General features: G+C 37.8%; 1 protein-coding gene across 5 annotated transcripts; it reads right to left on the bottom strand.

Moving 5' to 3' along the window:
* Positions 1-86: 86 nt before the first annotated feature.
* Positions 87-19798, bottom strand: lbhl (LBH regulator of WNT signaling pathway, like). 5 transcript variants are annotated; one of them, XM_081372200.1, is made up of 4 exons: positions 19676-19798; positions 3102-3177; positions 1590-1869; positions 87-987 (listed from the first exon to the last, which is right to left on the bottom strand). In XM_081372200.1, exons 2-4 carry the CDS (start codon positions 3171-3173, stop codon positions 917-919), a joined length of 423 nt encoding a protein of 140 aa, XP_081228326.1. In that variant the 5' UTR covers positions 3174-3177; positions 19676-19798; the 3' UTR covers positions 87-916. The 5 variants fall into 5 exon arrangements, with proteins under 5 accessions (XP_081228326.1, XP_081228323.1, XP_081228325.1 ...); XM_081372197.1 differs by lacking the exon at positions 19676-19798 and adding an exon at positions 13141-13484; XM_081372199.1 differs by lacking the exon at positions 19676-19798 and adding an exon at positions 6614-6669.

Below are 19798 nucleotides of genomic sequence, written 5' to 3'. Positions count from 1 at the left end.
TGCAGATTGTGTTTGTTTTTTTGTGTCATTATTATTATTGTATTGCGATTGGACAGAATTGTTAGAGACAACTACAAAATTATTTTCAGTAGTGGCACTGATGTATTTTATTGCTTTATACTGGTAAATTACCATTTGAGGAAAAACATTGTATACATATTAAGAGAAATGCTTCACAAAGTTGCTTTGGAAAACATTACACAAAGTCAAACTGTTGTGTTTTCAGTTTGGTATAAAACACTGTTTGAAGTTTTTCTTTTCTATTCAGAGGTGCACTTGATGGTTAAAATGTAGTTTGGACATTTAAGTCCCCTTTATTTAGCGCTTTATACAGTACAGACATGACTGAAATACACCAACACAAAAACTGACATGGGGAAAAGAAGAGGGGGGCAGACACGGTACAAAATAAATATTTAAACATTCCGTTACAACATTTTTCAACTTCTCCATAACATCCGCCACAGATGATATGAGTGTGTAACGTCACAAAAATGTTCCTTCCTCTTTCACAGTATTTTTCCAGATCCGCGTGATAAAGGGGAATGTCAAAATGCTGACTGGTTTAAACATACCGAAACTAATTTTTGCATTTAAAAAGACACAACTGTGGAGACACGTTCCTAAAGTAATGGGGAAAAGAACTGATAAGCAGTGAATTAACCTTAATGAGCTACTATTTAATTTACAATATATATTTGCATGATGCCTACAGTCTTCACAAGTTGCCGTCGCTCTCTTTGCTATACTAAAAGTGTCAATTGAATCTTGTGTTAATGTGCGACCACAATCAGAGTCGCATGGTCCACTTAGTTCCTCTGTAAGCTGCTGCTCAGGAAAGCGTCCTACACTCATGTACATGAGACGTGGCAGCACAGGTCCAACATGTCGTGACCCTGAGAACAGGACGGGTCCGTCAGTTCAGAGCTGAAGCACTCTCTGGAGGAAGAGTCGGGGTGTCGTCCCTAAAGTCATCCGTTTGAAGATCTACAGACAGACGGAGATTATGAAACATTATAAAACAAATATAAACAAGCAAATTATCTAATGTAAAAGGAACTGAAAATGGGCATTGCACTAGTAATGTATACACAATGAGTAACCCTCTGTGATTGTGCTGTTCTTGAGGAAGTCAAAAACTCTTGGTGTTGCATCAAAACACCCATTTTCACGCTAGCTGCTAACACTAGCGGCTGCGGTCTTTAGCGTCATTGTTAGCACTAGGAGCGGGTCAGGAAGGACCGGTTACACAGGCACCTCCTACGCTCTGTTGTTTAACATTGTCATCATTAGGTGTCAGTCATTTCCCAGTCAAATGGGAAAACAAAGTAACTTGCGTTGAAAAAGTAGATTTTTTTTTTTCAATAATCCACAACGTAATGGGAAATTCCTATAGGGTTTTTGTCGTAGGAACCAGGGTGATGCTATCTCCCGGGTTGGCCTACAAATGTAGTAGTAGTAGTAGTATAGAAGTAAATATAGTACTAGGCTATTTATTCTCAGCTCCATTTAACAAGTTTTACCATGTTCAAACATTTTATGTTGGCCTAGTTCTTGTTCTGAATGGTTGTGAAAGCTGTTGTAAGTACCTAACAGAGAAGTGGTCTGCTGGGGGTTTTCAATGACAGAGCTCTCTTCTTCATCCTCCCCCCAGTCGGCGATGTTAGCCGGTGGGATGCACTGCTCCAAGAACAGATCTTCATCTTCATCGAAGTCCATGTCTTCCGGGGGCCAGCGCAGCTCCCCGCTCTCCACCTCACTGACATCTGTGGGCTCCACCACGATGGACGGCAGGCGCTCCTTCCCCTCGGGCACGCAGGTCAGAGTGCCTTCAGTGCTCAAAACTACTTCTACTGGATCTGGGAAGATCTGCAAAATAAAGGAGAAAGAGAGGGGATAATATAAGAAGGAGAAATCTTTCGTCTTGAATTGTGTTTGCACAGCAGGGGTTCCTGTTTGAGGTTGCTTCAGGTCGGTCATGTGTGGCTCAAAGTGACTGATGAAAGTTCAACACCATTGTGAAATTTTGGTTCATTTGTGGCTTTTAAGTCCCCAAATGAGATTTAAAGCTGATGTGAATAACTAGTGTTACCAAATGGAACTGAAAAATAGTCATTGGCTGAGCCAATGTTGATAATGCTAACCACGTAATTAATGACATCAAAAATTATGATTTTTACTAGTAATCATTGTATTTCTAATAAGTGAAATTGAAATTTCAACTAGTAAGAAATCAATTCCTGATATCAACAATTGAATTTGAATGGCAGCCTATGGTGACTAGTGAAAGTAGTGAAAAAACAATTACAGATATCAAGAAATGTAGTTTTTACCATTTGAAATGTAATTTGTATTTCTGCAAGTGATGAAGTCATTGTTGATATCAAGATCCTGGGAATGAATAAAAGTCAAAACCTATTGGTTTTTGATTTGACGGTTGTTGCAGGAGCCACACTGCATCTCAAAACTTCTGTTCAATTTAGTTAAATTTAATCACAATGGTCATCAATCGGCTGTTGGTGAACCTGTCGAACTAGCAATCAAAGATTACAGATTTTGCCCCTGGATCAGAGGGTTCTTTTAGGATTAGCTAAATTAATCTCAGACAGCCAATTCACTGCCAAAATCATACACTGCGTACCAGGCTTAAAAATAATTGACCCATTGGATTTCTTAATCCATTTGCCACTGGACAGTTCACATGTGGAAGTGACCATTGAACTTTCGACTGAATTTTAAGACACACACCAGCGTTAGAATAGCTACATCATAGACTTAAGTAAAAAAAATAGAAGAGCAAAAAAGAGATTGCAAAATCCTAGGCTGTGTCACCAAATGTAAATATGTTTTCCAGGACTAGGTGACTTTAGTATGCAAACTTGTCGTCCAGCAGAGTTTGTGCACCCTTTGGTGGCTTTTTTTTTTTTATGTGATTTGTGGCCTAAAGTGTTTAACATGTGTGCCTTTAAATATAAAAAATGTATATATTATATTAAATATAATATTAAATACTTTAAATGTTGGCTGTAATAAAATATTATTTGAATATATACATTCAAACTTCATAGAAAAGATAAAAGGATGACAGATGGGTTTGATACCTGAAAAGGCAGTCTGTCCCCTTTTCTCTGCAATGGAAACTCATCCATGGCCTGGGCCTCTGGGTACCCCATCCCTCTGTTACAGTGACATCCCGGAATATGGAAAAATAAAATAAATGTAAGTTTGGAAAAGCAATTAAACAGAAACAGCTCCTTCTCATTGCTCTTTAGTATACTATACCCACTAGGACTGTAACTGTCTGAATGACTCTGCTTGTGCATTAATGATGGGCTAATGTAGAATAGCTGCTACAAAAGTATGCAAGTTTGGACTCTTTCTGTAGGTTATATCATTACACCAGTAGGTGGCGGCAACTGACTGTCTTTATAACTGATTGATTCAACGGATACTTTCAAAACACTGATTCATTCGAGAACGAAATTAAGTCCCTGAATTCAGAATAGCATACTAACATGCAATTCTTACAGTTGCTAGCACTATATCTTAAGCTTTATTTGGTGTAAATAGTATGAGTAGTATGCTATTCCGAATTCAGCCACAGTCTTTATGAGTGAGAATGCATGATTTACTGAACTGATTCATTCAATAAAGCAGATTCATTCAGGAACGAAACACCAGCACTGTCTGTTTAGCTTGGAGATCCAGTGTTTAATTATTATGGAAGCTTGTTTCCGCCACAGAATAAAACATTTTAAAAGATAATTGCGACTTTTTATCTCACAATTGCGAGTTTACATCTCGCAATTCTGACTTTATTTTTCAGAATTGCGAGATATAATGTCAGAATTGCGTGAAATAAAGTCGCAATTGCGTGTTATAAAGTCAGAATTGCGCGATATTAAGTCAGAATTGCGTGAAATAAAGTCGCAATTGCGTCTTATAAAGTCAGAATTCTGACCTTTTTTCTCGCAATTGCGACTTTATATCACACAATTCTGACTTTATAACACATAATTGCGAGTTTATATCTCACAATTCTGACATCTTTTCTCAGAATTGTGAGATATAACGTCCAATTCTAAGGGGGGGAAAAAGACGGACTTTTTTTTCTTTTTTTACCTTAGAATAGTTTATATCTCACAATTCTGACTTTATAACACGCAATTGCGACTTTATATCATGCAATTCTGACTTTATATCTCGCAATTGCTTATAAAGTCAGAATTGCGAGATATAAAGTCAGAATTGCGTGATATAAAGTCGCAATTGCGAGAAAAAAAGTCAGAATTCTGAGTTTATAAGACGCAATTGCGACTTTATTTCACGCAATTCTGGCTTAATATCGCGCAATTCTGACTTTATAACACGCAATTGCGACTTTATTTCACGCAATTCTGACTTTATATCTCGCAATTCTGAGAAATAAAATCAGAATTGCGAGATATAAACTCGCAATTGTGAGATAAAAAGTCGCAATTATCTTTTAAAATGTTTTATTCTGTGGCGGAAACAAGCTTCCATAAATTATGGCTTTGACTTCGTTTGGAATTATTTGGTGGAGCAGAAATACACAAAATAAATGGCAAAATTGTGTCTAAAATGTAAAAACATCTTGTTTGTCAACTATTGTATGAATATGTTTGCTGCGGAACAACACCCTTGCTTGTGTTATATTTGCATGCAACAGAATTGCGATAGTCTTTTCTCCCTATTGTGACGTATATTCGAGTGAAACGGCTTCTCAAGCGATAAAAAATAGAGGGCGGGACTTGATTTTGTCCATGGGGAATTGATTGGCTGGTTGTGGTTTGCTATTGGTGGATCTTATGTGAGTGACAGGTTTCCCCGCCCTCATCATCAGAGAAGAGATGCTGCGAGAGGGAGGGGAGGATATTTTGATTAAAGATTACGAGGCACGTGAATTAAAAAATAATTCTAAGAAACAAGGCGGTCTGTTGGTGTGGCCTATGTAGGATTTGCTAATCGCAGTTGCTCCCAGGTGACCTGTGACTAATCGTTCCACTCTCAAACCCCTGCTGAACGACCCGGATTACAATGCTTATAACAGACAGCCAGTGACCGTTTATTTCAAATGGATTATGTTCTCATATAGTCATTTTTCATTAGCAGCAGATTGGATAAGAGCATTGCATTGTGGGACATCACCACTGCAGATATGAAAACTACTTACAGAACAGTGTGCATTATGCACTATACTTTTTTTTATAGTTTGTAAACCAACTCAGAACAGTGATATTGCTGCTAATCATGTTGATGGTGAGTGGCATCCAGTTATAATCTTGGAAATAAATACCGTTATTTTGCTTTTAAATTCAATTTTGTGTAAAAATGTCTTGCTGCATTTCAAACAAATGAAGAAAAGATCACGGCTGTTATTAATTCTGGTTCATTTGTCACACTAGAAATGGAATGTCAAGTTGAGAGCATTGCATTGTGGGATATATATTCTGTGAAGTGAGTATTAAATCACAATCAAAAATGAATGGCATGCTGAAATATTGTTTTTCCAATACACTCTGATGTGCAGAATAGGCAAAACTGGCAAATGCTTTTATCCAAAAAGTCTTCCACTGCATAAAAAAAAAAAAAAAAAAAAATGCTTTTGCAGCCAGATGTTGAGGTTATGGGACTAACTAGACCATGCTGAAACCTGTCAAGGGCATTCAGTGCATACAGATAATTTCTAACCTATGTCATGCATAAATACATAGTATGCTATTCTAAACAGCCAAATTCTAAACAGTTAGTAGGAAGGAAGTGATAAATGAGACTTTTTCAGTGACTATTGGAATGTTATCTGTAGTTTATTTTGCAATGCAGAGGTGAACTTCTCTAAACAGTTATGCAAGTAAATGTGTCGGTGTTTCTTCAACTTTGGTGGACTTGTCATAACCTCTATGGGGTTGATTTTTATGAACACATTTGATCATTTCTTTTAAAGATTTTCCATACCTTCATCATTTATTGTTGCTATTTTAAAGGGCCTTTTATGTAAAGACGTTAAAGCTACACTGTGTAACTTTTTTAGTTGATTCTTAGCAAAAAACACTTAGTTCTTTCAAAAATATATGTGCTCATTAATGTATATTTACTTCTTTCAAGTAATAAAGTATTCTCTTAAGTTTATAATCTGCCATTGAAAGTACATACGGGTGAGGGGTTCGAATGCCGGTCGCCATGTTGCCCCTCCATCTTGAAACTACATTAGCCAAAGAGGGACATGCCTGTAAATTCAAGCTTCGCCTTTTGCGTTTTTCACTCAGTGACACGGAGACGAATGCGAGGGGGAGATTACTCGCGAGCTCGCGAGTGCCGGCAGATTTGAAAGATAGTGTGGTGTGTGTGTGTGTGTGTGTGTGTGTGTGTGTGTGTGTGCGCGCGCGTGCGTACTCACATTTGAAAGAGAGAATTAAAAAGTCAACGCGACAGACAAATCAGCAAGACCATAGTCAATATTGGAGTAACTTTTCCCAGATGGAAAGAGCTCATGAGGAGAAAAGATTTTAAAACGGACGCCGAGGTTGCCTGCTTTCTTCTCGACAGGTAATTCATTTGTGTAAATTCGAAGTTTTATAGTTGCTTGTCTAACCATAGAGCCTAAGTCCCGCCCCTCCGCTTCCGGTGTAGCAGTCGATTCTGTTCCCTACCGGAATTCCTGTTCCCCCTGAACGAGCCGTGTCTGCTGACAGCGCATGCGCCAAAGCCTTAATAAACCTTAATAAACATTACATTGAAATCTGTAATAACGTTTTAAATTTGAAAATAAATAATCTGGATTGAATTGACAGATGGGGGAAAACTCGCTTCTAATAAAAAATAAAAACAATAAAAAAACGCTTACATTTCGGGAAAAAATACAATCCTTTTTTAACCTTTGGCTTCCCGTACATCCAGTTGTGCTTCTTGCTCGTATTCAGTTCTAATGGTACGCATGGTAACTCGGCAACTACGCATGATTTGTAGTATGATTGCATTAAGGGAACAGGAATTCCGATAGGGAACAGAATCGACTGCTACACCGGCTCATGGGACCTTACTTCGGAAAAAATATGTATGGAAGTCAATGGCGAGAGATAACTTATCTTTTTATTCCGTCTGAACTGTGCCCTGAACTACACATATGATGTTTGTCAATTTAAAAGGTAATTATGAAAGTCAAGAAAGTCGCAGTTTGTCATAAAACAGAAGAGTAACGTTTAGTTTTATGTGAAAATCGCTCAATGAACTACATCTCTCGTCTCGCACTATGTACGTCACAAGATCCGTTGCTCGTATGTGTGTATTCTGGCTCAAAACACTCAGGCATGACGGCGTAACGTTACGATTATAATGTAAGAGACTATAGAATAAAATGACAGACGTTAGCTTCAGTAAAGTTAGCTTCATTCATTGAGAGAAAAGGTATGACGTCGCATGTGCGCCTTCTGGGTTTGTAGTCTTTGTAATTACGTATTTTCACAGTCTTATACCTCAGCAGTTTTACATCAAGCTGCGACTTTCTTGACTTTAAAATGTATCTTTTAAATTGACAAACATCATATGTGTAAATCAGGGCACAATTCAAACGAGATCAAAATATTTGTTGTCTCTCGCCATTGACTACCATACAATATTTCTCCGAAATAAGGTCCCATGGTGGTCGACCGGAAGGGGAGGGACTTAGGCTCTCTATAGCATGGTTGTGCATAACGCCAGAACGACCTCTAGTATAACTTCATCCTTGCGTCAATGGTGAAAAAGTATTGTTTACCTTGTAACATAAATCTGTGCTGCGATGGATCACAGGTAATGAATAGTTTTAAAGGTGCAATTTTTTAAGCTATATATAAAAAAGGACACTGTAAATTTTAGTTATTTTTATTGTATTGCTTTTACTTTGTACATATTGTAACGTTAGCCTAATCTGATTATGCTGGGATAGCCAATTCCAAGGGTGACGTTTACCTCCTGACATCTGTCCTGTAGTTTTATTCATTTTAGACTTATTGTTTATTATTGTCATGGACTAAGTCGATAACTGGAAGCCATGTTAATCTTGGAATAATACGGCCACCGTAGGAGTTAAAACGCCCTCGGAATTGAGAGGAACAGAAACTAATATTCACTGGGTAGTCATATACAATTTCACCGCTAGATGGGGGTAAAAATCACACAGTGTAGCTTTAATGTTTTACCCCTGTCCCTGATCCAGACATTTAATGATAGACTATAAAAATCATATAATCACTACATGCTCATCAGTGTGAACCAGGCCAAATTTGGAAATCCTGGTTCTGGAGGGTCAGAATCCTGCAGAGTTTAAAGGGTTAGTTCACCCAAAAATGAAAATTCTGTCAGTAATTACTCACCCTCATGTTGTTCCAACCCCGTAAGACCTTCGTTCATCTTCGTAACACAAATTAAGATATTTTTGATTAAATCTGAGTGCTGGCTCACTCCTCCATAGGCTTCTAAGACACTATAACTTGCTGGCCCAGAAAATGTATTAAAGACATTGTTAATATAGTCCAAGTGACTACAGTGGTTCAATCTTAAGTTTATAAAGCGACGAGAATACTTTTTGTGCGCAAAAACAAACAAAAATAACGACTTTATTCCACTTTTCATTTCCTTCTCTCTGGACCTCGAGTCTTTTCACATAGTGTTTAAGCGTAGCGCGTCTGTGTTGCACGTCACCACGTATCACACACGCGCTACGCTTAAACACTACGTGAAAAGACTCGAGGCTAAAAAGACTTTGTTTGTTTTTGCGCACAAAAAGTATTCTCGTCGCTTTATAAACTTAAGATTGAGCCACTGGAGTCACTTGGACTATATTAACGATGTCTTTAATACATTTTCTGGGCCAGCAAGTTATAGTGTCTTAGAAGCCTATGGAGGAGTGATCCAGCTTTCAGATTTAATCAAAAATATCTTAATTTGTGTTCCGAAGATGAACGAAGGTCTTACGGGGTTGGAACAACATGAGGGTGAGTAATTACTGACAGAATTTTCATTTTTGGGTGAACTAAAACCCTTTAACTCTAACCAGCTCCAACACACTTTCTAGTAGAGATGGTGCTATTATTTGGAGATAGCAGGGATCACGTGCGCCTAGTTAACCAATCACATTAAAGGCTTGATGTAGGCCTAATTGAATTTCAAGAGTTGTGCGGGAGTCAATCACTAGGGCTGTGTCCCAATTCAGAGGCTGCATCCTTCGAAGGCCGCGAAAGGTCGGACTGAGCGTTGTTAACAAAACAGGGTTCATAAATATGTTCACCATGGTCCATTTCTGTATATAATAAAGAGTATAAACTATATATTAATCGCATCTTAGTGAGATATAAGTCAACATTTGAATCACTTTCACACTTGGCATGTTTGGCTGGATTAAAACGAACCCTGCTGCGAATGTTAGTGCGGTTCAAAGGACAGAATGCTCACGCAAATTTTATTTTGCTAATCATAGTCCCGATGTTGCCCATCACAGTTCAGTACAAGTGTCAGAAAAGCGTCTCCTCGCAGCAGATCTTCATTTGTGTGTGACGGAGGGATTCCTGCTGCAAAATACCTGTCAAAATACCATAATATCTACGCACATACAACAAGCACGTTTATCCCAGCACACAGCATTGCTTTGGATGTTCGGTAAGTTTTGTCTCAAAATAGGCAATAGGCCTACGTCATAAAAGCTGACTAATCCGGTTGTGAACGTATCCCAATGCCTTCAGGTTCGGTGTCTTTTGGTTCAGTGATAAAAATGTTTTTTTGTTTGTTTTTTGGCCCAGACCACACAAACCAAGCGAACCGAACTACAAGTGTGAACACACTACATTCGTGTCGTTAGATAGCCTATTTGAGTAAGCTGAAACCCAATACTTGCACTTAAAAGTCTAATTCGGCAATTTCTCAAAAACAAAAAGTCCTGTCATCACTGAATTCTGGGGTAGGCAAGGCCACGAAGGATCCACCTGTTGTGTGCTTCATTTCACAGGAAATATTTATTTTGAGAAAAAAATATTTATAAATTACAGCTGTGTAATTACACAAGTGACATTTCCACCACAGAAGAGTTTCACAAACTCTTGATTTGACCTCGGTTCGAAAGTAGGCCTACATGTCAATTTTTCTTAAGGAAAACAAACTCTCAACTATAAACTAAAACTATAAAAGGAACTCTGTCAGTTGGGACATAATATTAAAGGATAAAAATTAACAAAGGAGTCCAAATTATTAAACTCAGTTGCTATCTATTTTAAGGGTAATGAGCACTCAAATAAAAACTTTTAACATTTAAACTTAAAACATTTAAATTGCACGTTTTATTTCAACTTTTTAATTGCCTATTATAATTGTGTTATATATAACATTTAATAGCCCATTATAATTGTGTCTATACTCAAATTTTTTGTTGAAATATAAACATTTAAGTGGTGGCTGTCATTAAAACGTTTTCATGACGGATTTATTCAAATTAACATGTTAGTGATGCTTTCATTATTTAAATAAATATATAGGCTAATTAAAATGTAATATAGTGCATATATTTAGCAAAATCCTTTCTTTCTTTTTTTTTCTAGTTGAATTGACGAGTTTTTCCTGAGGTAACGTTACGTTTTGACATGAGCTGATTTATTGACGTCTTTCCGCTGCTCAAACACTGATTGGGCAATTACATGAGACACGATACATTTCAGTAAGTTGTACTTTTTCTATCAACACAGGCCTACTTTATAACGTTCATTCATGTTTACTTCGTGATTTAACCATAGGATTTGGATTTAACTAGTGAAGCGGAAGTGATGATGGTTCACGTGCCATTTGACAGCGATCTGTCAAAACGGTATTTATTGTTTGCATGACTCATATAACTGACAACATTTTGAAAGCTGAAACTTTGTTTCATATAAAAAATTATAAAGTACCACAATTATTGCGATTATTGGATGGGAGGCCCGCTACAAACAATGGTCAGTGAATTTTTGTTTAGTTTTTAGTTCAGTGAGTGTTTTATTCATTTGGAAGTAAAAGAATGATTCTGGGTTTAAATCACTTTTTATTACTCTGTTCATCACTGCTTTCACCGAAGGCTGAGACTTAGTTTCATATTTAAAAAAGGAACGAAGTGCAAAACTTGCAAAACCACGAAAGCTTATAGCATAAAGATCTTGAGATTTAAAAATCGATATTGGTTTATCAAAATTAAGATAGATAGATAGATAGATAGATAGATAGATAGATAGATAGATAGATAGATAGATATTTTATTAATCCTTCACAGAAATGAGATTTGTGTGTCTTTAAAGGATAGGTTATTTTTAAATTAATTTTGTCCTTCATGCTCCAAATCTGTTTATTTTCTCCCTGAGGGGCTTGACAGGGATTAAGGAAGCCTGAAGACCTGTATCATAAATGTGTGTGTGTGTGTGTGTGTGTGTGTGTGTGTGTGTGTGTGTGTGTGTGTGTGTGTGTGTCAGTTTAAGCCATCAGAGACTGAAAAGTGTAGTAAAATGCAGGTCAGCTCTCTCTGAAAAGCCACAACCTGTTTACAGTTCATACTTCTCTCTATCAAAATGATAAAGTATCAGAATGTAACGTCGCCTAATGTTCTTAACTTTACTTAACATTTTCATCTTTCTTTCTAGGCCAGAAGTAGATCACATGACATAGGGATAATGTAGCTAAAAGGGATTCATTCTGTTATAATGACAAGCTGACTGAACATTATCCTGACAATACTTTTTTATATTCTGTCTTCTTTCAGTCAGCAAAAGAGGAACTTCATCACTGCTTTCAGTGTTTGTGAAACAACCGTTTTTTTTTCACACAAACCTTTGGAGGTCACTTATCTGCTAATGTCTGTGTGACGACAGCTGGCTAGCAGTTAGCGATGTAATCCTGCCTGCTCCTGCTGTCTGTGGTAAGTCATTAACAAGCTAACGGAACAGATTTCTCTCCGGCACGAGGCAGCAGCTGCGCATGCTCTCGACAGGTTAGCTCACAGATTCAGGACACACGTCTCTTATTCAGCAGCTGGATTTTACCACCCCTGTACGCCCATAACATACACGATCACTCATCATTTTGTGGCCATTTGGAGCAACTAGCACATAGAGTCTTACGACTATAACCGATAATATGGTAAACACAGGTTGATTAAACTGAGAAAATAGCACTACAATCATACTGTCACCCCAAAATTATCATAAGTTTCTGTAGCTCAATTTGATATTCAGGGAATACAAAAGCACTGTAAGCACTTTGAAGTTGTTTTGTGTAATAAAAGTGGAAAAAATTATGTAAAATGTGATCATGTAGGAACCAGGAATGTTTTCCAAACCCACCTATCAGCAGCTTCACTGAAAACCATGATTTTTCATGTTTATAATATTTTAATATCTTCATGCCTTATAGTCGTATTTAGCAGGTTAGAGCTGGGTGATAATATAGTTTACATTTTGTGATGATACAAGCAATCAACAGTTGCTATATATATTGCTTTATGTGAGTATACCGAATAAAGTTGGACATACCTATAAACTATAATCAACTTAATATAAAGAGCTGTGCGATAATATAGTAACTTTTTGTGATGAAATAAAAAATTAGGCAGTAGAGATTTGCTATAGGTTTACGTAAGTGTACTGTATATGCAAATAAAGTTGGATTTAATTTGATCCAACTTTATATATAGAGCTGTGCCATAATACAGTTTGCAATGATATAAACAATCACGCCAATATTTCCTGTATAGAATGCAGGTAAACTAGGTTGTACTATATATTAAGCTTTTAATATATCACGGAGATATCACAATTTATATATAATGGATGTTTTTTTTTTTACAGTTGTTTACGTTACATTTTTACTATAAAAATGTATACGTGGTTGTATATTCATTTTAATTACAAATTAAATGTGGCTTTTTTTCCCTTGAAAATTGTTGACATAATTTGCAGTGAAAAGCTAAAGCATTGTCTGTTTACAAACATGCCATTAAGCTATAAATCCAGCGTATCTAAGGCCTAAAAGGCATTAACATCATAAATGTTTGTCCCCTATTGCATATTTCCAGCACAAGCCATCTGTTCAGTCTTGCACAAACACACACACAGAATACGTATGGTGTCCTACCCGTCTGTGGGAAGGCAGTCGTCCTCTTGGGCGCTGCAGAGCTCCACGCTGCCCAGGCCTGGGATGATGATAGGGGGCAGAGAGGGGCAGGTCCCAAAGCACTGCCCCTCCACAGGCCCCATCGGGGGGCACTGTCCTTCCAGCGCGAAGCCTGAGAGCGCACTGCACAATGAAGGCCTGCAACCCTAGGCTTAATGGCAGGCACAATAGGAGAAAGACTGCAAGCTGATACTCCAATCGAGCACTGAAATGCCACAGCACATCAAGCAGTCATGTCCCTCTATGATTGCCTTACTGTCTTTATCCTAAACTCCTCTCCTGTCCTCTCTCTCTCTCTCTCTCTCTCCTCCTGAGCAGAGGAGAAAGGCTTTATAGAAGAGCTGGATTAGTGTCTGTGTCGATTAGTATGGCGGGGCCGGTGACGTAAGGGCATGATCCGGCCTGGCACACGCTCCAGGTGTGCACTCACTAGCTAGTGTGCATCTTATGTCGGTCTATAACTTCAGAATTGGCTTTCTTAAACACGCATTTCACTCTGTGCGATTTTATCACATGAAAATATCCAGCTCACCAAAATCTGGACTGTTCTGGGTATTAAGTTGCATTTAGGTTGCGAGGGGTTAGATATATATAGCTTGAGATCAGGCATTTGTCCCTACACTTACACTGATTAGATGAGTGCCAGTGCGCACTAATCCGAAACAAACACTTCTTAACTGGCCTGGTAGCATTTAAGACCCCCAGACTAAACCTGGTTCCCGAACCAAACAGATATTAGACTAAAGAGATGTATTAGCAGTAACTTTGCTTTTGATCAGAAATGCTGTGCCACTTCATTTACGATAGCTTTTTTAATATTCAGCACAACACAAAAATAGCAGCAGAACTAAACCGGAATAGTTTCGACATAAACAGGCGTGACATAGTTTCGAGAGTGCTGAGGATCGTCATTGCAGATTCAGCAGACTAAATACTTGCGTTTTTCCGGGATTACTAATTATTACCATGACTCACTAGCATGAATTATGATAATACTTATTTTTTCTGGAGCTTTATCTCTAGTTGAATTATAAATGGTATGTGAAGAATCACTTGCTGGTTTTGTTGCTGTATTTCTTGAACCAGTGTTCAAACATTTGGGGTTGGCAAGATATTTTTCTAAATGCTTTTGAAAGTGTCTCTTATGCTTTAGGGCTGTGTTTATATAATCAAAAATACAGGAAAAGCACTAATATTATGAAATGTTATTACAATTTCAAATAACTGTTTTCCATTTGAATACATTTTTAAAATGTAGGCTAATTTATCAAATGATGTAAAGCTGAATTTTCAGCATCATTACTGCAGTCTTCAGTGTCACATGACCCTTCAGAAATCATTCTGATAAGCTGATTTGCTGCTCAAAAAAACATTATTATCAACATTATCAATTATTATCAATTGAAAACAGTTGTGCTGCTTCACGTTTTTGTGGAAATCGTGATGCATTGTTTTTCATGATTCTTTAGGAATAGAAAGTTCAAAGAAACAGCATTTGAAATTGAAATAGAAATAGCTGAATAAAGGTATTCATTTCTATCAAAATAATATATATATATAATATATATATATATATATATCTGTTTCAGTTTGCCAAATAAAGTGTATTTTTTAAAAGCCAAACAGGCAAGCAAAACTATGAAGAAAAAAAATCATTTCTGTTCTCATTTTTGTTATGCACTATTGCTGTATTGGATGCAGGATCTACTATACTTTCATTTAATGTGATTGAGTGTCACTGGACCAAGATGAGGTTAGATCGCCCCCTGGTGAAAACAGTTCACTTGTCATGTCTGTCCACACACAAGTAAAACTCATTTTTTAGAAGTCATTTATGATATGATCATGATAATATCATGATAGGCATGTGGAAACGCATTTAACAAAATTACACAAATGCATTCGCATGCACAGTATCGCCACATAAGGTGACTCACAGGTTTTGTAAAAACACTTGAAATATTTTTATACTGTTGAAAGAGGTTGTGTGTTTTGATGTGGGTTCGTGTCATATTCTGCCATTTATAATTGGCATTTCAGCCGTTATTTGGAAAAAAATTTGAGTGGACACAGAAATTGGATGATTAGTGATGTCAAATTACCTCATTTTCCTGATGTTAAGAAAATATTCTGCACAAGAACCAGCTGATTGCTGCATCTGAAGGCCATCTGTCTTTCCATCGGTCACAATCTCTCCCAAAATAGCCTAAAGCCTGTTGTAGAAGCATGTAAATCACTCTCTCTTGGCTCATGTGTGTCATTTCTCTATTCAGTTGGAAGGAGTGGATGATGTACTTTTATAATGTTCTCTGAATGGGAACAAATCATGGTGTGCTGCTATCTGTGACCAGGAGGCGGCGCCGTTGTCTGTATGTTTCTCCTACTTAATCAGCACAGAAGTTAAAATACATGTCTTAAAGCTAGGGTAGGCGATCCTGTTCAGAAGCATTTTTTTATACTGGGTGAAATGGTCCTTCCATTCTGATAGTAGTCAATACATTATGTGTTCAGAAAAAGGAATTAAAAAAATCTGACCTCTGTAGCAGCTGCAGGTCAGTAAAAACTCTGACCAATCACTGCCATTCGGTGCGAATGTAAAGAACCAATCAGATGCCTTCATGTCTCGTGCCCGCGCCCCACTGCACGCTGGAGACAACTAAGGAAGCTGAAGGGCCTAAAAAGCGATGCCGAGGTTGCGGTCTTTCTGCTGGACAGGTAATTATTTGTTTTGCTTCGGGGGGATTTGTTATTTCCATGATATATGTTATGTTAGGCAACGTAGTTACTGTTGTAGCTTGTATTAGCCCAATCAGATCCAATGCCCTCGTCGTGGAAGCTCTAACAACCAAAATAACGAAGATTTATAAAAACATAAAATTCACGTTTGCCAGTGATAGTAACAAAACAAAACGTTAAATTTTTACATTTACTTTAGCAGACGCTTTTATCCAAAGAGACGTAGCTACATTTCCGAGTTCATACAACACCAAACGTGTAACGTTAGCCTGAAAACTGCGAGTAACATTACTAACAATAGCCATGTTTTTTTTTGTTTTTTTTTTGCATTCATTTTAATAATAATATAGTTTACTTACAGGTGAATGAGACATGACGTAGTTTGGTTGATGCCCATAATGTGCTGAAGTACTCGGCTTTCCTGTGAAGTGCAGCTGACTCCAAATGTGGATGCGCGTTCATGTTTGTGGGGGGGGCGTGGCTTTGGACGGAGCACTGACAGGAGGGGGCGGAGCTTAGAAGAGGTGCCACTTTCAAATCTGGCTAGCTCTACAGGATTGCCTACCCTAGCTTTAAAGGAATTTCCTGATAATTTACTCACCCCCATGCCATCCAAGATGTTCATGTCTTCCTTTCTTCAGTCGGAAAGAAGAAAGGTAGGTTTTTGAGGAAAACATTACAGGATTTTTCTCTATAGTGGACTTCAATGGGGACCAATGGGTTGCACCGTTTCCACCTGATGCACAATACAGTGACATAGCTGCCAACTCTCACGCATTCACCGTGAGACACACGCAATTGACACTTTTCACACGCTCTCACGCCACACATCCATTTTCTCACGCACAGAAAAATCGCGAAGCAAAGAGGACACGGAGACCGACAGACTAGACAGAGCAGGTTACTTATGATATTTAAAAAAATCGCAGCTCTCAGATTCTGTCACTTTCATTACGAAATTCAGACAATAAATACCGTTTTGGCGCTTGTAAATGTGACGCGACAGATCCCTAGCGGCACGTGATCCGAATCCGATCATCTCTAGCTGATAGTAAATAACATTAAAACACAAATGAACACTGTTGAAAGATACAGTACAACTTACCGAAATGTATATTCCTCATACATAATATCGACCAATCAATCAAACAAAGGGGTCAATAAAACAGCTGGAGAACAATTATCTCACATAACATTTACCTCAGGAAAGCCATTTAATGACCATAATAATATAGGCTATAGCACGTTAGTTGGCTAGAAAAAAAGCTATAGAGAGTATTTTGCTAAATATGTGTACTATATTGCATATTTATTATATTTTTATATAAATATATAAAATATATAAAAAAATGTATAATAAAAAAACGCATTATATTTAATTTGTGTTATTTTTTTACCTTAAATAATACTGCCAGCTGATAGGGCTCTCTGTATGTTTACAGCATTAGGTGAGTTGTTTTTTTCTTGAGAAAAATGAATGCCTAGCTTGTGTAGCCTATATATTTATCCAAATGAGTCAATATTAAATCAAATCACAATAATTGAATTGAAATAATAAAAAAGCGCAGCTTACCAGAAATTGAACCATGTAAACATTGTAACATGTTGTCGCTAAACCTAATAAATTCAGTTTAGTTACTAAAATGTTTTGACAATCACAATACACTTATTGTGATGCAATAATGTTTTTTCTTTTTTTTTCTTTTTTGTGAAAAAGACAGATCGTTTGGCTAAATAAGACCCTTATTCCTCGGTTGGGATCGTGTAGAGCCTTTGGAGCTGCACCGAAACTGCAATTTGGACCTTCAACCCATTGGTTCCCGTTGAATTCCACTATATGGAGAAAAATCCTGGAATGTTTTCCTCAAAAACCTTAATTTCTTTTCGACCGAAGAAAGAAAGATAAGAACATCTTGGATGACGTGGGGCGTAAATTATCAGGAAATTTTAATTCTGAAGTGAACAAGTCCTCTAAAGGGTTAGTTCAGCCAATAAAGAAAATTCCGTCATTATTTACTCACCCTCATGTCAATCCAATTGGTCAATAACATTCTTCAAAATATCTTGAAGAATGTTATTGACCAATTTTGTTAACCATTGAAAAAAACAACAACACTGAGACATTTCTCAAAATATCTCTCAATACCCTTTAGAAGTAAAAGGGCGTTTCTGAGTTTGCTGAGATGGTAAGTGCGGTACAGTGTGTCTCCAGCTACAGCTTTGGGACTGGCTGTGTGGTTGTTGCCATGGTAACCAGCAGGAGGAGCAGTTGAAGAGGAGAAGCGCTGTGCCATAAAAACACTAAACGCTCACAGCTCATCCTTTTGTGGATGCTGTTTGGAAAGGTCCTTCGGTCTCATGTATGATTCTCATAATTGACATTCACTGTAATTGAACTGTTGAAAGGGCAAAGATGAAAATGGACGATAGATTGCTTGAGGAATATATTGGATGCTCTGTGCATTTCTGCTGAGGACTTATAATTAAGTTGCTTAGGCTACTGATAGAAACGAGAAATGGATCCTTGCCAAGATCATTTCTAGTGCGCTGCAATTGCGATACTAGTGTTTTCCGGGTGTCAAAAGAGCCTGACCTCAAGATATATGGCTTTGGTTGCTCTTTCATTAGGAATGTGTGGGATTCTTTTCACATCCATCAGGTGGAAACTGTGCACTCAACCAAGTCTGATCAATTACAAATATAGTGTAATGGCACACCTCTCCTCAACAAACCACATGTGTTTGATATTAGAGATGTTTCTGATTCATCAGTAGCTGTAATCTCTGAGCATTTAAACAACATTTTTGTTTATTGAAATGAAGCTGAAATGAAATATTAACATTAGATGGAAGGCAAAACCAGCAATGCAAGTTTGAGAGGTGGCGCCCATAGACAGTATATAAACTGGACACAGCGACCCCATTGGATTCAACGGAGGAAAGTGAAGTCAATTAGAAGCACTCACTTCCTGATGGCTGAGCGTTCTGCGCAGACTCAAACTGAGCTTGACGACGTAGATGTGACGTGAGCAACCCGTCTGTCTTCTAGTAGCTGTGCCAAGAGAAATCTCAATCATTCCCTTCCGAAACTTGCAGAAATGGAGAGTGTGAGTAGGAGGTGTCCATGAGCTGGAGCAGGAGAAACTTTTGCTAAGTATTCTGATTAATTACTTTGCCATTTTGCCTTCACGTCCCCCCGATTGCGCACGAGCTTCTCCTCCCGTCTATACGGTAATTTCTCTACTGTGCGACAGAGAGTCGCGTGGTTATGACGCAATCGTTAGCCTATTTTTACAAAAATTGCTTCTACGGGGCCATAACGTAAGATACAAGGTAATGGAGCCTTTTATACATTTTCGTGTTTCTTTAGAAATAAATAATGGACAAATGGAGTCTTTAAACGCCTCAGATGTAAAGTTATTCGCTGTTAAAGTGAAGCCAAAATGAATGGGAGTCAATGGGATGCTAACAGCAGGTGATGGTCTGCTAGCCAATGGCGGCGCCCGGGGAAGCTTCAACATAATATGAAACGCTGCCCCCCTGGTGGTGCCCCGCTAAATGTCGCGAGAATCACAACTTGCTTTACGACACGACGTCACATACATCAACAACATATGAAGCAGCCTCTATGGAAGACACTAGCATGCATTTCAGACTTGAATCATGGCAGAGTACGATGAAAACGAAGAAAGCGTGGTCGGAAGAGTCAAGGAAAAGAAACCACGTGAGTGGTATTTACAACAGTAACGTTAAACACTTACGTTAAGTACTCCACAGCGACTCTCTAGGGGTCACTGTTTGACAAAAACAGAAACTGCATAGTATGCCTTTAATCACGATTAATTGCATCTAACATAAAACTTTGTAAAAAATATAATATGTGT

This window comes from Scardinius erythrophthalmus, assembly GCF_964197995.2.
Source record: "Scardinius erythrophthalmus genome assembly, chromosome: 8".
NCBI classification, from domain to species: domain Eukaryota; kingdom Metazoa; phylum Chordata; class Actinopteri; order Cypriniformes; family Leuciscidae; genus Scardinius; species Scardinius erythrophthalmus.
This window is presented reverse-complemented; position numbering and strand designations above follow the sequence as displayed.

Bases quoted from the DNA above. Each gene is read 5' to 3' on its own strand.
- lbhl (XM_081372197.1), bottom strand. From the start codon at position 13,262: ATGGGGCCTGTGGAGGGGCAGTGCTTTGGGACCTGCCCCTCTCTGCCC. The intron at 1,870-3,101 runs GTATCAAACCCA...TTTATTTTGCAG, and splicing joins GGGACAGACTGCCTTTTCAG to ATCTTCCCAGATCCAGTAGA. The intron at 988-1,589 runs GTACTTACAACA...GTCTGTCTGTAG, and splicing joins GCAGACCACTTCTCTGTTAG to ATCTTCAAACGGATGACTTT.